The 22,048-nt window shown below is 42.9% G+C and overlaps 1 protein-coding gene across 1 annotated transcript; it reads left to right on the forward strand.

Annotated features, from left to right (window-relative positions):
* Nucleotides 1–335: 335 nt before the first annotated feature.
* On the forward strand, nucleotides 336–4,251 carry LOC112244794 (acidic mammalian chitinase). The gene is made up of 11 exons (XM_024412594.2): nucleotides 336–431; nucleotides 857–886; nucleotides 1,025–1,226; nucleotides 1,611–1,667; nucleotides 1,752–1,917; nucleotides 2,118–2,242; nucleotides 2,416–2,539; nucleotides 2,699–2,884; nucleotides 3,093–3,215; nucleotides 3,528–3,666; nucleotides 3,824–4,251. Exons 1-11 carry the CDS (start codon nucleotides 392–394, stop codon nucleotides 4,105–4,107), a joined length of 1,476 nt encoding a protein of 491 aa, XP_024268362.1. The 5' UTR covers nucleotides 336–391; the 3' UTR covers nucleotides 4,108–4,251.
* The last annotated feature ends 17,797 nt before the right edge of the window (nucleotides 4,252–22,048 follow it).

Here is a 22,048-nt window from a genome sequence, read left to right on the forward strand (position 1 = left end):
AACAATAAGCAATCTCCACAAGTATATAGGGGTTTGGTGGTAGGAGAAAGGTGCTAGCTAGGGTGCAGGGGCTAGTTGTAGGGGCTGTACTGAAGAGGCTAAGGGGTGACTAATGCACCCATCTCTATGGTTTCACCAAATGATCAATTTCAGTGCCAGTTTCACCAAATGATTACAACCCAAGACTTGCTTTTTTAATCGTCAGCGTATCATGTCTTAAAACAAGGACATATGAAGTTTATCAGTGTTTTTGTTAAGGAAGTGGAAACCCTTGTTCAAACAAGTGACTGAGGCTGATTGAGTTTTGCTGCGGAATGGGAAAGTCCTAGAGTTATGAGTGAGATAGGAGTGGTCGTTGAGAGTATAAAAGGGTTCAGCAGCCCATGGAGCAATGTACAGAGCAACCATGGGCAAACTACTCATCTGCGTTGGTAAGTGGAATTTATTTTGGCTTATTTAGCTTATAACTGTACTATTGCTCTTTATTTCAAACATGTTATTTACATTTTCATTGTAATTAAAATTAGCAATATTCAGACATACTATGCTCTATGCTAAGGCTTTGGCTCCCTGTGGAGAGAATTGGCCACTGACGAATGTCCTCTAGCTATGCATTTTGTCAATGCTACTGTGTTCAATGTCTGTTTCTAAGGACTGAGGTTGCCAGCACCATGACCCATCTATATTCATGTCTGAGGGGAAGAACTGCACTTTATATCATGATCATTACAGTTCTGAATTATGTTGACTTTAAAAAAAGTTTAATATGACATAAAACCTCTCCCTTTGTCTTTCTCATTTCTTTACTTCTGTCTCTCTTGCTTTCTCTCACCATTCTCCTTTTCTCTCTCTCTAGGACTGGCTCTCCTGCTGCATGCACAGCTAGGTAAGTTTTAAGTACATTTAATTTACATTTAGCCAGCATCTAGGTAAGTAGCCAATCAGAGAACAATAACTCAAGTTACAGAGCATGACAACCATGACTAAAACTCCAAACTCTAACATTACTACTACCCTTCCATAGGATCCTCCTACATCCTATCCTGTTATTTCACTAACTGGGGCCAGTACCGGCCAGGAGCAGGCAAGTATTTCCCCACCAACGTGGACCCCTGTCTCTGTGACCATCTGATCTATGCCTTTGCCGGCATGGCCAACAACGAGATCAAGACCTATGAATGGGACGATGAGAAACTCTACGGACAGTTCCAGGCTCTCAAGAACCAGTGAGAGAGAGACACACACATGCACAAACACTCACACACAAACACACACTCAAGCAGGCATGCACACATGCACATACGCATGCATGCATGCAGGCACGCACACACATAGACAAATGCAGGCAAACACTTTCTCATTCAGGCATGTACACACCACAGGAGGTTTGTGGCACCTTAAGTGTGGAGGACGGGCTCGTGGTAAGAGCTGGAGCAGAATTAGTGGAATGGTATCAAATATGTGAAACACATTGTTTCCATGTGTTTGATGCCATTCCATTTCCACCATCCCAGATATTTTTATGAGCTTTCTTCCCCTCAGCAGCCTCCCGTGGTGCACACATGCACGCCTAAGCCAGTAATAACCCTAAGTCTTGTATTTGGTAACAGGAACAGCAACCTGAAGACTCTGCTGGCCATTGGAGGATGGAATTTTGGCACTCAGCCGTAAGTGGAGATGCATATAAACATGCAAGTGCACACACACATTTACACACACACCCTGTGTCTGAGCTGTGTGTGTGCACCCAGGTTCACAGCAATGGTGTCCAGTGCAGCCAACCGCCAGACGTTCATCAGCAGCGTTATCAAGTTCCTGAGGCAGTACCAGTTTGATGGCCTGGACATTGACTGGGAGTATCCCGGATCAAGAGGCTCTCCACCCGCAGACAAGGCCAGATTCACCACCTTGCTGCAGGTTAGACTCAAACACCCACACCCACATGAATCAACAAACATGAATAAACACACACACACGCAGATTAACAATCACACATACACACACACACACACACGCACAAAATAGCTCATGCACACACAAATGAACACAGAGACAAGAATGAACGCTTGAACACCCAAATGAACACAAACATCCCTCTGTGCACTGTCTCCCTCTAGGAGCTGATGGCTGCCTTTGAGTCTGAAGGAAAGAACACCAACCGTCCTCGTCTGATGCTGACTGCAGCTGTTTCTGCCGGAAAGGGAACCATCGACTCCGGATATCAGATCGCCGAGATTGGATCGTCAGTACATACACACTGGATCTCATTCATATATTAGTTCTTAGGAAAGATTTGTACATTAAAACATGCATGATCTATCAAATACTTCTTGGCATATTGGAAACTCTCTTTCTCTCCTTTCTCTTTCTCTTTTTCTCCCTCTCTCTCTCTCTCTCTCTTCCTCTCCCTCTCAGGGTGTTGGACTATCTGCATGTGATGACCTATGACTTTCATGGATCTTGGGAACACAACACTGGAGAAAACAGCCCTCTCTACAGAGGACCAGCTGATCAGGGAGATTACATCTACTTCGATGTGGTGAGTCTCTCTCTCCATGACCATCTCTTCCTCTCTCTCTTCCTCGGCTCATCTATCTCTTCCTGCCTATTTAGTTTTGAGCTGAGAGGGAGTTCCACATTTCTTAATAATTATTCTCTCTCCAGTGTTCTCACTACCACATACTGTGTGTGTTCTCAGGACTATGCTATGAAGTACTGGAAGAGCAGTGGTGCCCCCGCTGAGAAGCTCCTGGTTGGATTCCCCACCTACGGCCACACCTTCCAGCTGGCCAGTGGCTCTAACACAGGAGTAGGCGCACCGGCCAATGGCCCCGGCCCGGCCGGACCATTCACCAGACAGTCTGGCTTCCTGGCCTACTACGAGGTAATTGACACAGGATTAAAATTGGTCCGAAATTACACCCTATTCCAATCCCTACACAGTGCACTACTTGTGTGCTCTTGTCAAAGGTATTGTCCTGGGGAACAGGGTGTCATTTTGGACGCAAACCCCGTGTATGTTTTTGAGTGATTACATCTGCAGCTTCCTGAATCATGCAACTTCCAACAATAACGTGTGTGTGTGTCATTAGATCTGCACCTTACTGAAGCAGGGAGCTACCCAGGCCTGGGACTCTGCCCAGATGGTGCCCTATGCCTACACCCAGCAGAACATCTGGGTTGGATATGACAACGTCAAGAGTTACCAGGACAAGGTCTGTGTTTGTGGGGGTGTTTGTCTGTTGGAGGAAAGATATAACTAGGGGGTAATGGCGTAGCATCCTACTCTGTTACAATAAGCCTAGTAATATATGGAATTAAACAGTAGCTTTTATCTTCGTGATTTACAGTAGTGAGTGCATACATTTTGTTATAGGTGACCCCAGCGAGACCCCAGTCATTGAAAGCTCCATTCCCTACCAACTGAGCAACATAGGGCAAATGATGAAGTTCTATCACCTATACATATTTATCCAATTTCACCCTGTCAAGTAAACCCTCCTCTCCCCTCTCTGTCTCCCTTACAGATCGAGTGGCTGAAGAACACTGGCTTCGGAGGAGCCATGGTGTGGAGTCTGGATCTGGATGACTTCTCTGGAACCTTCTGTGGACAAGGCAGATACCCACTGATCAACACCCTCAAGTCTGGACTGGGAACCGGAGCCGGTGAGTGACACAGACACATGCATGCCTGCATGCACACACAAACATTCAACAGCAATCCTCTCTATCACTCTCTCAAATAGTAGTAGAAATGTAGTTGAAATTATCTCAAATTATCTCAAACCCCTTCCCCCACTCCTATGTCCTCCATCTCTCCCAGCTTGTGCTGCCCGTACGGTCCCCATCGCCCCAGTGACCCCTACCCAGCACCCACTTAACCCCCCACAGCCCGGCGGTCAAGGTGGCAGCAGCAGCGGTGGCAGCAGTGGCGGTGGCAGTAGTAGCAGCGGATCTGGCTTCTGCGCCGGGAAGGCTGACGGAATATACCCTGACCCCACCAATTCCAACCACTTCTACAATTGTAGCCAGGGCAAGACCTACGACCAGCAGTGTGCTGCCGGCCTTGTGTTCGACGCCAGCTGCAAGTGCTGCAACTGGGCCTAAGAAACCAGAATTCCCCTTATTAATGAAGGAGCTGGGTCTGAAGGTTATGTGGTTGCTAGGGCCACTGTTGTCATGTCCTGTTCTAACATCAGCTCCATTTAACATGTCAAATCCACTCTAATAAACTCCCAACATATGAATGCATCCTGCTGTCTCAGGAATTTTATTTATTCCGCTCTGTGTGGGTTTGAGGTCAACTTCATTGCACTTTGAGCAGAATCACCTTTTATCCCACATAGCTAGTCATTATCTGAACAAGATTAGTAATTCTGCTCCTCGCCGTTCTCAAACTGATTCCCTCAAACACCGTCAAGACCTGCAAGAGAGACAAACTGGCAAGAGAGGTGTGGGAGAAGTGGGTGGAGTGTACTGCCGGTCAAGGTTATGTGTCTACCTGTCCCTTCAAGAGACCTAGATCATAGTTGAAGTGAGTACTCTGGTGGGCCTTAACTTCTTGGATATAGGGGGCGCTCTTTTAATTTATGGATAAAAAAACGTTCCCGTTTTAAACAAGATATTTTGTCACGAAAAGATGCTCGACTATGCATATAATTGACAGATTTGGAAAGAAAACATTCTGACGTTTCCAAATCTGCAAAGATATTGTCTGTGAGTGCCACAGAACTAATGCTACAGGCGAAACCAAGATGAAATTTCACACAGGAAGTGCCCCAGATTTTGAATGCGCTGTGTTCCAATGTCTCCTTATATGGCTGTGTATGGGTCACGAATGAGCTTAGACTTTCTGTCGTTTCCCCAAGGTGTCGACAGCATTGTGACGTATTTGTAGGCAAATCATTGGAAGATTGACCTTAAGAGACTACATCTACCAGGTGGCCGCTTGGTGTCCTCCGTTGCAATTATTGCGTAATCTCCAGCTGCGTGTATTTTTTGTTTGCTTCGAGGAGAAACACAGCTGCCACGAATGATTTATCATCGAATAGATATGTGAAAAACACCTTGAGGATTGATTCTATACAACGTTTGCCATGTTTCTATCGATATTATGGAGTTAATTTGGTAAAAGGTTTGGCGTTGTAGAGACTGCATTTTCTGATTTTTTTCTTATCCAAACGTGATGAACAAAACGGAACGATTTCTCCTACACAAATAATCTTTTTGGAAAAACTGAACATTTGCTATCTAACAGAGTCTCCTCATTGAAAACATCCAAAGTTCTTCAAAGGTAAATGATTTTATTTGAATGCTTTTCTTGTTTTTGTGAAAATGTTGCCTGCTGAATGCTAGGCTTAATGCTATGCTAGCTATCAATACTCTTACACAAATGCTTGTGTAGCTATGGTTGAAAAGCATATTTTGAAAATCTGAGATGACAGTGTTGTTAACAAAAGGCTAAGCTTGTGAGTGAATATATTTCTTGCATTTCATTTGCGATTTTCATGAATAGTTAACGTTGCGTTATGGTAATGAGCTTGAGGCTATAATTACGCTCCCGGATACGGGATTGCTCGACACTAGAGGTTAACTTCATTAGGGTAGGGGGCACTATTTTCACCTCCGGATGAAAAGCGTGCCCAAAGTAAACAGCCTGCTACTCAGACCCAGAAGCTAGGATATGCATATAATTGGTAGATTTGGGTAGAAAACACTCTAATATTTCTAAAACTGTTAAAATGACATCTGTGAGTATAACCGAAATGATTTGGCAGGTGAAAACCTGAGAAAGATCCATCCAGAAAGTGGGATTCTTTTATGTTTGTAGTTTTCTATTCAATGCCATTACAGTATGCATGACTTAGGACTCAAATTGCACTTCCTATGGCTTCCACTAGATGTCAACAGTCTTTAGAAATTGTTTCAGGCTTGTATTCTGAAAAATTAGCAAGTAAGACCACTCTGAATGAGTGGACCATTCAGAGTCCCAGAGATTTTTCATGCTTGAGACCGGGAGCGTGCGTTTCTTATTTACCTTTCATTTTGATGACGTTATTGTCCGGTTGAAGTTTTATCAATTATTTAGGCTAAAAACAACCTGAGGATCAGATCAGATGCAGTAGGGATGACCAGGGATGTTCTATTGATAAGTGTGTGAATTGGAACATTTTCCTGTCAACATGTAGCAAGTAAATGTATGGAGTAAAATGTACATTATTTTCTTTAGCAGTGTAGAGAAGTAAAAGTAAAAAGTTGGCAAAAGTACTTTACACCACTGTGTAATGGTGAATGAATCACACATTGTTAAATGTGATACAGTACCTGCAAGCTCTCTGTGTTTACACCAGTCTCTGTCCAATCACCAAATATATAGAGGGAGAGGGGTTACAAGAGAAAAGGTGGGTGGACTAGGTGGAGGTTCAGAGCTCCTGTAGCTTATCAACCAGCTAGTTAAGGGGTTCTCCAAAAAATTTGGCCCACGACCCCATTTCGATATCTGAAAAATCTTGCGATCCCAACCATGAGAAAACAATTATGCAATTAACAGCAAATGTTTACTTTTTTGTTTGGTGCTATGGCAGTTAATTGAAAAACATTCTAACAGTATTTCTGATTGTCTTCTCAACTCAGTATTGCATACTTTTAATGTGGGTTATTATGTGCAAATTGGTCTGACATTATGTATCTTATCTCACCACCACTAATGAGAGGGCTGTGCTTGATGCATGACACGTCAGAGCTTCTCAAAGTCAGGAGGCGTGTCTCTGCTGTCACTTCCAACCTGGATCAATATTTGGTTTCAATGCAGACGAGAGCACTGATGGTGCTTTCAAGAAAACTGGGAAATCAGAAAAATTTGAGGAAAAATATTGACGTCAGCGATCTTCAGGTCGGAAAGTCAGAGCTCTAGAAAGAATGCTGGAGTTCCCTACTAACACTTTTTCCCAGTCGGAGCTAGTTTTTTGGGGGGGTTCCCAGTTGTCTTGAACACACTGAATTCAGAAATCTGAGATTTCATAGTTCCCAGTTGTTTTGAACACGGCATTAATGCTCAGAGAGAGATGGCAGGAACCAAAACTCCTCTATAGTGACCCGTGAATGGAATCGGTCAGATGACAGTTCGATCAGCTGCATGATCACAATCAAACAGATTGGGAAGTAGGCGCCAAAGTGCTCTTCCAAGCATTGGAGGTAACTTGTGTGGGACACGTACTGATGCTGTTCTGTTGGAAACATACACAGGCATGTTCGCTTTTGAAAGACTCTCTCCAATGAGAATAGTTTCCTCTGAATCCTCTGATTCGGTCAGTCATCTGTAGACTTTTTTGTATTTCCCCTGCATGCTTGCATTCAGTTAGTTCAGTTTCCCAAATATGTATGTTACATAAGCAAGGAGGAATGGATCTTTTTTTATTACACAGAAAGTCAACCAAGTCTGTTTTTTTTTACATTCTGAATGACAACAGTTCCTCTCTTACTGTTAAAAAATCTTTCCAACACTCCCCCTCGATAACCACCAAGCTTCGGTTTCAAATCTAGCATTGTCTTGGTCAAAAAATAAAACATAATCAAATTAAAATCACTACTCTGAAAAACTCCACAAAGAACTTATTGTACCCATATGGTCATAGGAAAATAGACTTAAGGCAGCCTACCCTTAGTCAAAGGCAACACCCTCTCCTTCTTCACATTGATCCAAATTACAAATATTGCAAAGAACTATAAACTTCATAATTATCAATTTTACGAATGACCTTGAAATCAGTATTACAAATTACCTTAAATTCAATATCCAAATGGCTTTCCAATGAGGGTGATCAAATCACAATAGAAAGTCATGACAGAGGTCATAGGTCATACAAACCCTTCAAACAAGTGTTTCTTACTATATTAGACAAATTAAAGAAAAACAGTCAAACATTCCCTACATGTTGTATCCCAGGTTCCCAGAACATTACTTTATCAGAGAATTCACGTGTTTAAAATGAAAAACTCAGAAGGAAAAAAATGTCTAAACATTCCATGTGTGTGCGTGCCCCTTTAAGATATCTTGGCACTAAGACAAATGGAAAATTCACCAAACCCACAGGAAATAGAACACACAAATCAAACATAGTATTTAAAAACACCAACAAATAGTCATAACGAATGTGTTGTGTGTGGGTATTTGCAAACCCTAAGGTAAAAAAATATATTAAATTGCAAGGCCTTTTCAATTTGGTAGTTTACGGCCTCAATCTCACTCACTCTCCCCAAGATTAAAGCCCCAGGAAACATTTCAAAGAGAGACAATGAAACCCCCATTTTCCCAGAAAAAAAACACAGAACACTTCGTCAGCATTCATTATACTACACCGAATCAGAAACCCAAAAGTTTTAACTACAAACAAAACCTAATAATAATAATGATAATTCCACTGTACTCCCTCAAATCATTAATCATTAGTTTTATTCTACATCAATGTATATCTATTCTTAATTGAACATGCGCAACCCTTAGATACAATTATCCTGGTATTGTTACTATATAAATGTCATATTTTTTTCCTCTATCGCAAATGTTGTAAATTTCTCAGCGTAAGGAATCAGTGATATTTAATCCCAGGCATTTAATAAAAATGTAGACGTGTTCTCCTATGTCTCATTAAACATACAGTGGGGAGAACAAGTATTTGATACACTGACAAATTTGTCAGGTTTTCCTACTTACAAAGCATGTAGTGGTCTGTCATTTTTATCATCGGTACACTTCAACTGTGAGAGACGGAATCTAAAACAAAAATCCAGAAAATCACATTGTATGATTTTTAGGTAATTAATTTGCGCATGACATAAGTATTTGATCACCTACCAACCAGTAAGAATTCTGGCTCTCACAGACCTGTTCGTTTTTCTTTAAGAATCCCTCCTGTTCTCCACTCATTACCTGTATTAACTGCACCTGTTTGAACTCGTTACCTGTATAAAAGACACCTGTCCACACACTCAAAACAGACTCCAACCTCTCCACAATGGCCAAGACCAGAGAGCTGTGTAAGGACATCAGGGATAAAATTGTAGACCTGCACAAGGCTGGGATGGGCTACAGGACAATAGGCAAGCAGCTTGGTGTGAAGGCAACAACTGTTGGCTCTATTATTAGAAAATAGAGTTCAAGATGACATTCAAGTTCAAGATGACGGTCAATCACCCTCGGTCTGGGGCTCCATGCAAGATCTCACCTCGTGGGGCATCAATGACCATGAGGACCTGATACACGGCAGGACCTGGTCAATTACCTGAAAACCATTAGTAACACACTACGCCGTCATGGATTAAAATCCTACAGCACACACAAGGTCCCCCTGCTCAAGCCAGCGCATGTCCAGGCCCGTCTGAAGTTTGCCAATGACAATATGGATAATCCAGAGGAGGAATGGGAGAAGGTCATGTGGTCTGATGAGACAAAAATAGCTTTTTGGGCTAAACTCCACTCGGAGTGTTTTGAGGAAGAAGGATGAGTACAACCCCAAGAACACCATCCCAACCGTGAAACATGGAGGTGGAAACATCATTCTTTGGGGATGCTTTTCTGCAAAGGGGACAGGACGACTGCACCCGTATTGAGGGGAGGATGGATGGGGCCATGTATCGTGAGATCTTGGCCAACAACCTCCTTCCCTCAGTAAGAGCATTGAAGATGGGTTGTAGCTGGGTCTTCCAGCATGACAACGACCCGAAACACACAGCCAGGGCAACTAAGGAGTGGCTCCGTAAGAAGCATCTCAAGGTCCTGGAGTGGCCTAGCTAGTCTCCATACCTGAACCCAATAGAAAATATTTGGAGGGAGCTGAAAGTCCGTATTGCCCAGCGACAGCCCCGAAACCTGAAGGATCTTGGGACGGCAGGGTAGCCTAGTGGTTAGAGCGTTGGACTAGTAACCGGAAGGTTGTAAGTTCAAACCCCCGAGCTGACAAGGTACAAATCTGTCGTTCTGCCCCTGAACAGGCAGTTAAGCCACTGTTCCTAGGCCGTCATTGAAAATAAGAAATTGTTCTTAACTGACTTGCCTAGTTAAAAAAAATAAAAAATCTGGAGAAGGTCTGTATGGAGGAGTGGGCCCAAATCCCTGCTGCAGTGTGTGCAAACCTGGTCAAGAACTACAGGAAACATATGATCTCTGTAATTGCAAACAAAGGTTTCTGTACCAAATATTAAGTTCTGCTTTTCTGATGTATCAAATACTTATGTCAAGCAATAAAATGCAAATTAATAACTTAAAAATCATACAATGTGATTTTTTTGGATTTTTGTTTTAGATTCCGTCTCTCACAGTTGAAGTGTAGCTTTGATAAAAAAAATTACAGATCTCTACAAGCTTTGTAGAGTAGGAACACCTGCAAAAGTAAAAGCAGGAAAACCTGCAAAAGTAAAAGCAGGAAAACCTGCAAAATCGTCAGTGTATCTAATACTTGTTCTCCCCACTGTACATACTTTAGGTGACTTCCATCCGTCCCGGAAAAAAGAATCCTATTCAAACACATCAGATAATACAATGTTTAATTCAGTGAAATCAACACCTACAATAACCAATAAACAGTAAACAATAAACAAACCCATAACCCCTTTCCAGCAATCTAATCATTTCAACCTGTTGCATAAATTTAGTAAAAACAAACCTGTTGTTTTGTCACGGTCGTCCTCCTCTTCATCTGAAGAGGAGAGGCAAGAAGGATCGGAGGATCAAAATGCGGCGTGGTATGTGTTCATCATGAATTTTAATAAAGAAAACACTGAACACGGAAACACTATAAAAAACAATAAACGAAATAACAACCGTTAAGCTAATGAGAACTGTGCTGAAACAAGCAATCAACATAGACAATCACCCACAAACAAACACTGCAACCCAGGCTACCTAAGTATGATTCTCAATCAGAGACAACTAATGACACCTGCCTCTGATTGAGAACCATACTAGGCCGAAACATAGAAATCCCCAAATCATAGAAAATCAAACAGACTGCCCACCCCAACTCACGCCCTGACCATACTAAATAATGAATACAAAACAAAGGAAATAAAGGTCAGAACGTGACAGTACCCCACCCCCCCCCAAAGGTGCGGACTCCGGCCGCAAAACCTTAACCTATAGGGGAGGGTCTGGGTGGGCGTCTGTCCGCGGTGGCGGCTCTGGCGCGGGACACGGACCCCACTTCACCATAGTCTTAGTCCGCCTCATTGTCCGCCTCCGTGGCTTCCTAACCATGGCAACCCTTCTAAATGAACCTACTGGACAGAGGGGCAGCTCGGGACAGAGGGGTGGAAGCTCGGAACAGAGGGGCAGGGGCTCTGGCGCCTCAGACTCCGGCAGCGCCGGACAGGCGGGAGACTCCGGCAGCGCCGGACAGGCGGGAGACTCCGGCAGCGCCGGACAGGCGGGACCACCTGTAGGAAGGAGACAGAGACAGCCTGGTGCGTGGGGCTGCCACAGGACCCACCAGGCTGGGGAGACCTCCAGGAGGCCTGGTGTTAGGAGGCACCTGAAGGACCGGGCTGTGGGGGAGCACTGGAGCTCTGGTGCGCAGCCTTGGCACCACTCCCCCAGGCTGGATCACTACTCTAGCCCGGACCCTCCAGAGTGCAGGCACAGGTTGAACCGGGCTGTGGGTAAGCACGGGAGATCTAGTGCCTTCTACGCGCACCTCTCCCTTAGGCTCCACTCCCATATTTGCCCGGCACGAGCGGAGCGCAGGCATAGGACGCACTGCACCCTCCCAGCGCCCCGGAGACACAGCACGCAGAGCCGGCGCAGGATACCCTGGCCCGAAACGGCGTACCGGCGACCAGACACGCTGAGCAGGCACCATACGCGCCCTGGCTGGATGCCCACACTCACATGACACTCTCGGGGGGCTGCCCTATAGAGTACCGGGCTATGGGCACGTACTGGCGACACTGTGCGCTTAACCGCATAACACGGTGCCTGACCAGTAACGCGCTGCTTATAATAAGCACGAGGAGTGAGCTCAGGTCTGCTACCTGGCTTAGCCCCACACCTCGTCTGCCCCCCCCAATTTTTGGGGGGGGCTGCCTCTCGTACCTGTCGCGCTGCCGTGCTGCCTCCTCATATCGCTGCCTCCAGCTCTGCTTTGTGGCGGCGATATTCCCCAGCCTGAGCCCAGGGTCCCTCTCCGTTCAAGATCTCCTCCCATGTCCAGGAGACCTGTGATGCTGGCCGCTGTTGTTGCTGCTGCCGCTGCTGTCGTCGCTGTCCTTTACCACGCCGCTTGGTCCTTGGTTAGTGGGTGATACTGTCACGGTCGTCCTCCTCTTCATCTGAAGAGGAGAGGCGAGAAGGATCAGAGGACCAAAATGCGCCGTCGTATGTGTTCATCATGAATTTTAATAAAGAAAACACTGAACACTGAAACAATATACAAAAACATTAAACGAAATAACAACTGTGAAGCTAATGAGAACTGTGCTGAAACAAGCAATCAACATAGACAATCACCCACAAACAAACCGTGCAACCCAGGCTACCTAAGTATGATTCTCAATCAGAGACAACTAATGACACCTGCCTCTGATTGAGAACCATACTAGGCCGAAACATAGAAATCCCCAAATCATAGAAAATCAAACATAGACTGCCCATCCCAACTCACGCCCTGACCATACTAACTAAATACAAAACAAAGGAAATAAAGGTCAGAACGTGACATGTTTAACAAATCCATAACCTTTAAAAAGTTGGTGCTGTCTCATCAGCGTAAGAGTCAAAACTAACTTTTTTCCACTCATAGATACAATATTTGCTTCTTAAAAAAACACTGTCTGCATGTTCCTCACAAAGAAAACAACCGATGCCACTGAGATAGATGTCTATGTATCAGGGGAAAAGCTCCAGATGGTTTCCGATTTTAAGTACCACGGCATCATACTTGATTTCAACCTCTCTTTTAAAAAGCAAATTAAAAAGGTAACTCAAATAACCAAATTCAACCTAGCTCATTTCCAAAACATATGAAATTGTTTGACTACAGAGGTAACAAAACTGTACTTTAAATCTATGATACTCCCCCATTTAACATACTATCATGACTAGTTTGGCCCATGCTTGCTTTATAACATTAAAACCAATTCAGTCTGTCTGCAAACAGGCTCTCAAAGTGCTTGATAGGAAGCCCAATAGCTATAATCACTGTTACATTCTCGGAAGGCATGAGCTCCTGAGTTGAAAAAATCTTGTGCAATACACTGATGCATGTCTTGTATTCAAGATTCTAAATGTCCAGGCTCCCCCTCCACTCAGTAATGACCGGACATTGTTCCACGTACTGGAAACAGATTATAATGTTAGAATACATTAAACTTCCTGCTCAAATTCACTGGTGTTACCTAAACAATAAAACCAAGCAACAATCATCAGAAACGTATCACAACACTATTCCTTATTCACACCTGAATCCCCTACAGCCCAACATAGCCCAGCGCGCACAACCAACTCTCCTATTCTTATGAGTAGGCAAAAATATAACCCCTACTCAAATATCGTGCTGCCTACCTCTATCATAAGATTGAAACCAAACTTTACAGCTTTCCCTTCTCTTTTGGCTTCACACTTATGAAATGTCCAAGACTTTAAAAAATAACATGTAAAGCACCAAATTTATAAAATACGTCAGTCAACCCTTTTGAATTAAAAACACATTTCGGTGGGCACAACTCTATGCAATTACCTCTCCGCTATTATTAAATTCATTAGATTTAGGTAACTTTCTCTTCTTTGATTCAGTTATTTAAATACGACCTGATTCTTCTCAATATGTTATTTCAGCAGACCATTTAGGCAACAGACAACATATTACATCGAAAGCGCATAGCTATTTATTTTGGATGAATTAGTCTTTCAATGTAATACTAAACAAGCTATTAAAATGTTCAGTTTATATCTGAAACAAACACTAGCACCCGTATCTTTCTAGGCAAAACATACCAATAGTTGAATTACAATCAGAAACCCAGACCTTTGTCAATTAGAGCATTGACCAGGGAACAAACCCAGACCTCCCGCATGGCAGGCAAAAATTCCACCACTGAACCACCAATGATATTGAAAGAATGAGAACTCTGCAAACAACCCAATTACAAATGAATTGATTAGCAGTCAAAGAGTTAAATCGACATTCATTGACTAGGAAACAGATCTTGCACATTTTAATAAACGTAGATTGTTTTCTCATGCAACATATTTCAATTATTTTACTACATCAGATGTTAATGCGAGTGTAGCGAAATGCTTGTGCTTCTAGTTCCGACGATGCAGTAATAACCAACGAGTAATCTAACAATTCCAAAACTACTACCTTATACACACAAGTGAAAGGGATAAAGAATATGTACATAAAGATATATGAATGAGTGATGGTACAGAGCGGCATAGGCAAGATGCAGTAGATGGTATCGAGTACAGTATATACATATGAGATGAGTATGTAAACAAAGTGGCATAGTTTAAAGTGGCTAGTGATACATGTATTACATAAAGATACAGTAGATGATAGAGTACAGTATATACGTATACATATGAGATGAATAATGTAGGGTATGTAAACATTATATTAAGTAGCATTGTTTAAAGTGGCTAGTGATATATTTTACATCAATTCCCATCAATTCTCATTATTAAAGTGGCTGGAGTTGAGTCAGTGTGTTGGCAGCAGCCACTCAATGTTAATGGTGGCTGTTTAACAGTCTGATGGTCTTGAGACAGAAGCTGTTTTTCAGTCTCTCGGTCCCTGCTTTGATGCACCTGTACTGACCTCGCCTTCTGGATGATAGCGGGGTGAACAGGCAGTGGCTCGGGTGGTTGTTGTCCTTGATGATCTTTATGGCCTTCCTGTGACATCGGGTGGTGTAGGTGTCCTGGAGGGCAGGTAGTTTGCCCCCGGTGATGCCAATAGTTGATATACCAACTCAAAAGCTACGTACGTCTAAGAATGGGTGGTTTAAATTGTATCTAATTTTATTCTCAGCATTACTTCATAAACTCTCTAGTAATCGATTATACACACATACAATTTATCATATTTTTATATATTCACAGAATCCATATAAAACGTAAGATATTCTTAGATACTCACACAGAACTTTAATGATCACCCACACTGGATTGGTCAGATGCTCACACAGAACTGGTCAGATGTCCACACAGAACATCAGAACATCACTGAAAGGTTACTGTTGGAGGAAATTATAGTTGAAATGATTAATTATGTATACATTTAACCTCTAGCGACGAGCAATCCCGTATCCGGGAGCGTAATCATAGCCTCAAGCACATTACCATAACGCAACGTTTCCTATTCATGAAAATCGCAAATGAAATTAAATAAATATATTCAAACACAAGCTTAGCCTTTTGTTAGCAACACTGTCATCTCAGATTTTCAAAATATGCGTTACAGCCAACGCTAGACAAGCATTTGTGTAAGTTTAGCATAGCATAATGCTATGCTAGGCTGTGCTGGCAGCAGGCAACATTTTCACAAAAATAAGAAAAGCAACCCAATTAAATCATTTACCTTTGAAGAACTTCAGATGCTTTCACTCAGGAGACTCCCAGTTAGATAGCAAATGTTCCTTTTTTCCAAAAATAATATTTTTGTAGGCGAAAAACGTCACGTTTGTTCATCCTGCTTGGCTGAGAAATCGACAGAAAAATACTTCAACTGTAACGCATTAGCATAACGCAACTTTTTCTATTCATGAAAATTGCAAATGAAATAAATATATTGGCTCACAAGCTTAGCCTTTTGTTAACAACACTGTCATCTCAGATTTTCAAAATATGCTTTTCAACCATAGCTACACAAGCATTTGTGTAAGAGTATTGATAGCTAGCATAGCATTAAGCCTAGCATTCAGCAGGCAACATTTTCACAAAAACAAGAAAAGCATTCAAATAAAATCATTTACCTTTGAAGACCTTTGGATGTTTTCAATGAGGAGACTCTCAGTTAGATAGCAAATGTTCAGTTTTTCCAAAAAGATTATTTGTGTAGGAGAAATCGTTCCGTTTTGTTCATCACGTTTGGCTAAGAAAGAAATCCGAAAATGCAGTCCTACAACGCCAAAGTTTTTACCAAATTAACTCCATAATATCGACAGAAACATGGCAAACGTTGTTTAGAATCAGTTTTTCACATTTCTATTCGATGATAAATCATTCGTGGCAGCTGTGTTTCTCCTCGAAGCAAACGAAAAATACACGCAGGTGGAGATTACGCAATAATTGCAACGGAGGACCCCAAGCGGCCACCTGGTAGATGTAGTCTCTTAAGGTAAATCTTCCAATGATTTGCCTACAAATACGTCACAATGCTGCAGACACCTTGGGGAAACGACAGAAATTGTAGGCTCATTCCTGGCGCATCCACAGCCATATAAGGAGACATTGGAACACAGCGCATTCAAAATCTGGCGCACTTCCTGTATGAAATGTAATCTTGGTTTTGCCTGTAGCATTAGTTCTGTGGCACTCACAGACAATATCTTTGCAGTTTTTGAAACGTCAAAGTGTTTTCTTTCCAAAGCTGTCAATTATATGCATAGTCGAGTATCTTTTCGTGACAAAATATCTTGTTTAAAACGGGAACGTTTTTCATCCAAAAATGTTAATAGCGTCCCCCTCAGTCAGTCAGTACCTAGAACGTTTAAGAGATGTATTTAATGCCAATAGTGGTACGCCAGAACCAGCCCAAGGGGGGGATCAAAATACCCCTCATCATCAACAACTGAAAAAAGCCTTTTTAACGGGAATGCGCGTTGAAATCAGTAAGGAGGTAAAAAAGAACTTAGTGGGATGGGGGTTGGCAACTCTCGCAGAGGTGAAAAGATATGCGGTCCACCACGAACAACACGGACAGACAGAAAAAAGGAAAAAAGAGAATAGAAAAGATGAGTTTTTAATGGCATTGTTAGAGGACAAAGCAAAAGGAAAGGATAGTGAAGACAGAAAGAGGAGATCACATGTAGGGAATAAAGGGGAGTTCATATGTTTTAATTGTCAGGGGATGGGGCACATCGCCAGAGAATGTGAAGCACCCTGTAAACACTGTGATAAGAAGGAACACAACAGCCGCGACTGCAAACAAAAAAACAAAAAAAAGAAGGGGGGCGATAAGGGAAAGAGGCGCCCGAAATCTGAGACGAAGATAAGTCCTGACTAGAGGGGGATACAGCTAAAATAGTCAGGCAAGAAGTAGCAGACTGGTGTGACAGAGATGACAACGACTGTAGTAATCACAATTCAGACATAAACAATTTTGAGATAAGCAATACAGAGGCTGAAGTGTTTGAATTAGCAACAATCGATCTAGCTCTAGCTCTAGAAGAGAAACCTTTTATGACGCTGACAGTTATGGAAAAATAATTACATTTTTGTGTGATACGGGGGCATGCAGGACAGCCATATGTAGCGGGGATGTGCCTGAAGGGATTCAATCCTCAGGCGATAAGATAATTGTCCGTTCTGCGTCCGGTCACCATTGTGTAGAGAGGCTCTCGACTCCCATAACCCTCAGACATGAAATGACTGAGGATGAGGCGACGGTCCCAGTACTGATATCAAAATTGTGTCCAGTAAATCTACTAGGGAGAGATGTCATTAAAATCTTCAACATAGCCATAGCACCTACAGACAAAGGTATGAAAGCCCAAGTGATTAAAAATAACATGGTAATCTGCGGGCAAGGGGATCCGCATTATTGGTATAGTCAAGATTTGGTGAGGGGGGGTTTAACAGATATACCCAAAGCATTGGCGGATTTGACAGACGATGTGATGTCAGGACCTACTAAAAGATACCCAGATGACTTGCACTGTGCACTGTGGTACAAAAGAAACCCCGGTCCGGACCTGGAGTATGAGGGGGCACTTCTGAGAGTCGGGGAAAGAACCATTGGTTTGAAATGGTTTTACTATAATTCTACGCATGCGGCTGTAGAGGTGGAACTGCCAACTCATGTCCAGGCCCTGTACAGGGAGAAATGGTGCCCTCATGTGGCCCTAGCTAAGAAACCCTCTGCACAGTGGAAGGACATGGGAAACTGGGTATCAAAAGGAAAAGAACTGACAGACTGGGAAACGAAAAAGGGGGGGCTGCAACACAGCCCGTCCACGGATAGATAGAGACGTAAACTGAACTGGAGAGCAATTTGTGCCCCCACAGTGCACATCACTGAGGGTGGGGAAGGTTTTTGAGAAGCAGAATACCTGTTGACAGTAGAACAGGAAGATGATTTAAAAGGGATACCCGAACATCTGTGGTCTCAAGGTCCCGGAGATGTGGAATTAATTAAGGGAGTAACGCCGGTACAAGTGGTTCCTAAATCAGATTATAGACCTTACCAAAAACAATACCCTTTGAAGCCGGAAGCAATAAAAGGAATAACACCCTCGTTTGAACAGTTGAGGGAGGGAAGTGTTTTCATACCGGTGGATGAAGCATTCTGTAACTCGCCTCTCTTCCCAGTGAAGAAGGTGTTCCCTAGCACTGATTGGAGAATGGTGATGGATCTACAAGGAGTCAATAGCAGTGTGATCCCAAGATCACCTTGTGTGCCTGATCCACACACGCTGTTAAACCAGTTGAAGCCCGGGAATGCTTACTTTACTGTGATAGACCTGGCCAATACATTTTTTAGTATTCCGCTACATCCAGACAGTCAGAGATGGTTTGGTTTTACCTTTTTGGGTCAGAAATGGGCGTATAGCCATCTAGTCCAAGGCTATCTCGAGAGCCCCACGATCTATTGTCAGGCTATCACTAGGAATCTCGGAAAATTCGACCCTCCACGGGGAAGTTAAATTTTGACATATGTGGATGATATTCTGTTGTCCAGCCCCTCAGAGGAGGCCTGTAAAGAGGACACACTAGCACTGTTCCTCTTCTTGGCTGACCAAGGTCACAAGGTTAATAAGAAGAAGCTGCAGCTCTGGCAGAAGTAAGTTATCTATTTAGGACACTCCTTAACACAGGAAGGGAGAACACTTAATTTGACCAGGAAGACAGCCATTCTAGAAGCACCCAAACCACTTAACAAAAAAGAGATGAGTTTTTTGGGAATGATTAACTATTGTAGAACATGGGTTCCGCATTTTGTATTACATACAGGATTACTTAGTAATTTGATCTATGGTAAGGCTATGACAGCGAAAGATAAGATAATATGGACAAAAGAGGCGGAAGAACAGTTTACGGCTATTAAACAGCTATTGATATCCGACACTGTTCTGGCATTCCCTAGGTATGACCGTGAATTCACACAGACCGTGGATTGCAGGGAGGGGTTCATGACATCAGTGCTGACCCAGAGACATGGAGGGAAAAATAAGCCAGTGGCCTATTATTCATCCTGTCTTGATGAGGTGACACAGGCAATGCCTCTGTGTTTACAGTCGGTGATAGCCGCGGCACTGGCGGTGGAGGATTCCGCCTCTGTAGTGCTATATCATGATTTAACGTTGAGGGTACCACATGCGGTCTCAATTTTGTTATTGGAACATAAAATGGCATACATGTCACCAGCTAGACATTTGTCTTGTATGATCATTCTGTTAAATATGCCAAATTTAACAATTGAGCATTGTACTACCTTGAACCCCTCCACTCTAATTCCTATAGCCACAGATGGGAGTCCTCACGATTGTGTAGCGGAGACGGAGAAAATGGTTCTCCCCAGGGCAGATCTGACTGATATGCCTTTGACAGATGCAGAAATAACTATGTTTGTTGATGGATCTTCTAGAAAAAATCCAGATGGCTCAAATGCTACTGGATATGCGGTAGTGACCCTCACTGAGGTGCTAGAAGCTGAGGCGTTACCAAAGAATTACTCAGCTCAACAAGCTGAAATTTTAACACTGTTCATGTATTTGCAGCACAGTGGAGGAACAGGGGCATGGTTACCACTACAGGAAAAGCCATCACTCACGCGCAACTAATTTAAAATTTACTAGAGGCAATTTTACTTCCCAAAGAATTAGCCATTTGTAAATGTGAGGCACATACCAAAGGCATGGATAGTGTCAGTGTGGGTAACAGACGGGCAGATGTGGAAGTGAAAAAAGCAGGGGAAAAAATGCACTCACAAATAGACCTCTTTTAAAAGAGGAAGTTTGTATCAGCACTGAGCTACTGAGGGAAAGTCAGCTTAGAGCCCCCGTTAAGGAAGTTACTAAATGGGCCTGAATGGGAGCTGTAGATAGAGGAGGTATTTGGCATAAAGGGAATCTATCTGTTTTACCTAAGTCACTGTTTAAATATGCTGCTGTATTGATACATGGGCAAAGCCATGTATCAACAGGGGGGATGGTAGGAATGGTTAAACAACACTTTGTAGCATATGGAATAACTAACTATTTTAAAAACTTTTGTTCACGGTGTACTATATGCGCACAAAGTAACAACCAAGGTGGAGTAAGGGTACCACAAGGGGTTTACCCAGCAGCTAAGTACCCATTCCAACAGTTGGAAATTTACTTTATTGAATTAACCAAGAGTGAAAACAAGAAGTGGTGTTTAACAATAATTGATAAATACACTAAATGGAAGCGTTTCCTACATCCTCAGCAGATGCAGAAACAGTGGCTAGAGCATTATGTCAAGAGATAATCCGGCGATTCGGATTACCAGAAACTATTTATAGCGACAATGGTTCCCACTTTTCTAATAAAGTAATTGATAATATAGGTCAGAAACTGAATACAAACATGAAAAAACATTTGAACACATGAATTCATCGGTTAAGAGCAGACTAAGGAAAACACACCTAAGAACTGGAATGAATTGGGTCAAATGCTTGCCTATAGTGTTAATGACTATTAGGATAACTCCTGATAGGGAGGGACTGTCTCCATTTGAGAAGGTTTTTGGTAGACCCTATAGGATGCCACAATTAGGACGATTGGAACAAGCAGATATAGAAACAGAAAGTAATATGATAGAACACATGTGAAGGTTGTTCATTAACCAAAAACGTATGTCAAAAGTTTTATGCCCAGCAGGAGAACTACAGAAGGAGGTGGCACATAAGATAAAGCCAGGAGACTGGATCTGGGTCATATCACAAAAAAGGAAGGACTGGAAACAACCACGGTGGGAGGGACCGTTCCAAGTACTCCTGGTGACTGCCTTTGCGGTAGGAGAGGAACTGCTACCTCTAGGGTATGGGGGTCAAACTCCTACTGAAGATTTCCTAACCTGACATTTCCCCGCTGTGAGCGTTCATAGAAGTGTGGTGATGGCTTGGTCTCTTGCTGATGATATGTTTTCAGGAAAGGGGTGGGGCTTTATAGGTTCACTGACCATCCTCGGCTGTCTTATTGTGGGGACTATATTCTTAATCCATCATGAGCCCCCAGAAAAGAGTAAAGAGGATAACCTGACCCAGGTGCTAGACGACGGAGCTTTTACATTACCGAAACATTTCAGAAGATCACTACAGCAGAACAGTAAGGAAGTGAGAGTGGAATTGGGTAAGGATGTTTCAGCTGAATTTTATGTTGATCAAATGGGGTCATTCACTCCTTGGCAGTCTAGAACCATGGGTCTCTATGGGAAATATTTGTGTAAATCACCATGTAATTCATGGAGTCAGGTCATAGCTAATACTGAAGGACATGGCTACATGAATCCAAACACCCGATTTGGGACCAGATGGAGTTTAGTGAGAGTTGGTGTTTCGGACTGTCTTCCCGAGCGAAAGAAGTATTGTATAAAGGTACGAATAAACATCAAAGCAGTAAACACCCAGGATCTTGGTTTATGGTGTATCGGCTTCGACCAGTTCTCAACTGATACCATGGTGCCGTTCCAGGTGGTGGAGTTTAGAGGGGGTAGAGAGGATATGGTCCGGCAGAGTTCGACTAATATCTCCAAAACAACGGACATACTTAGTGAAATCTTCCAGGGTGAAGGACCAATACGAATAGTCCAGACAAAAGACCTTACGGAAGTTATAGAGGTGGAAACCGGGTATAGAGATTTCCAATTTAT

Source organism: Oncorhynchus tshawytscha, linkage group LG02 (assembly GCF_018296145.1).
Source record: "Oncorhynchus tshawytscha isolate Ot180627B linkage group LG02, Otsh_v2.0, whole genome shotgun sequence".
Taxonomy (NCBI): Eukaryota; Metazoa; Chordata; class Actinopteri; order Salmoniformes; family Salmonidae; genus Oncorhynchus; species Oncorhynchus tshawytscha.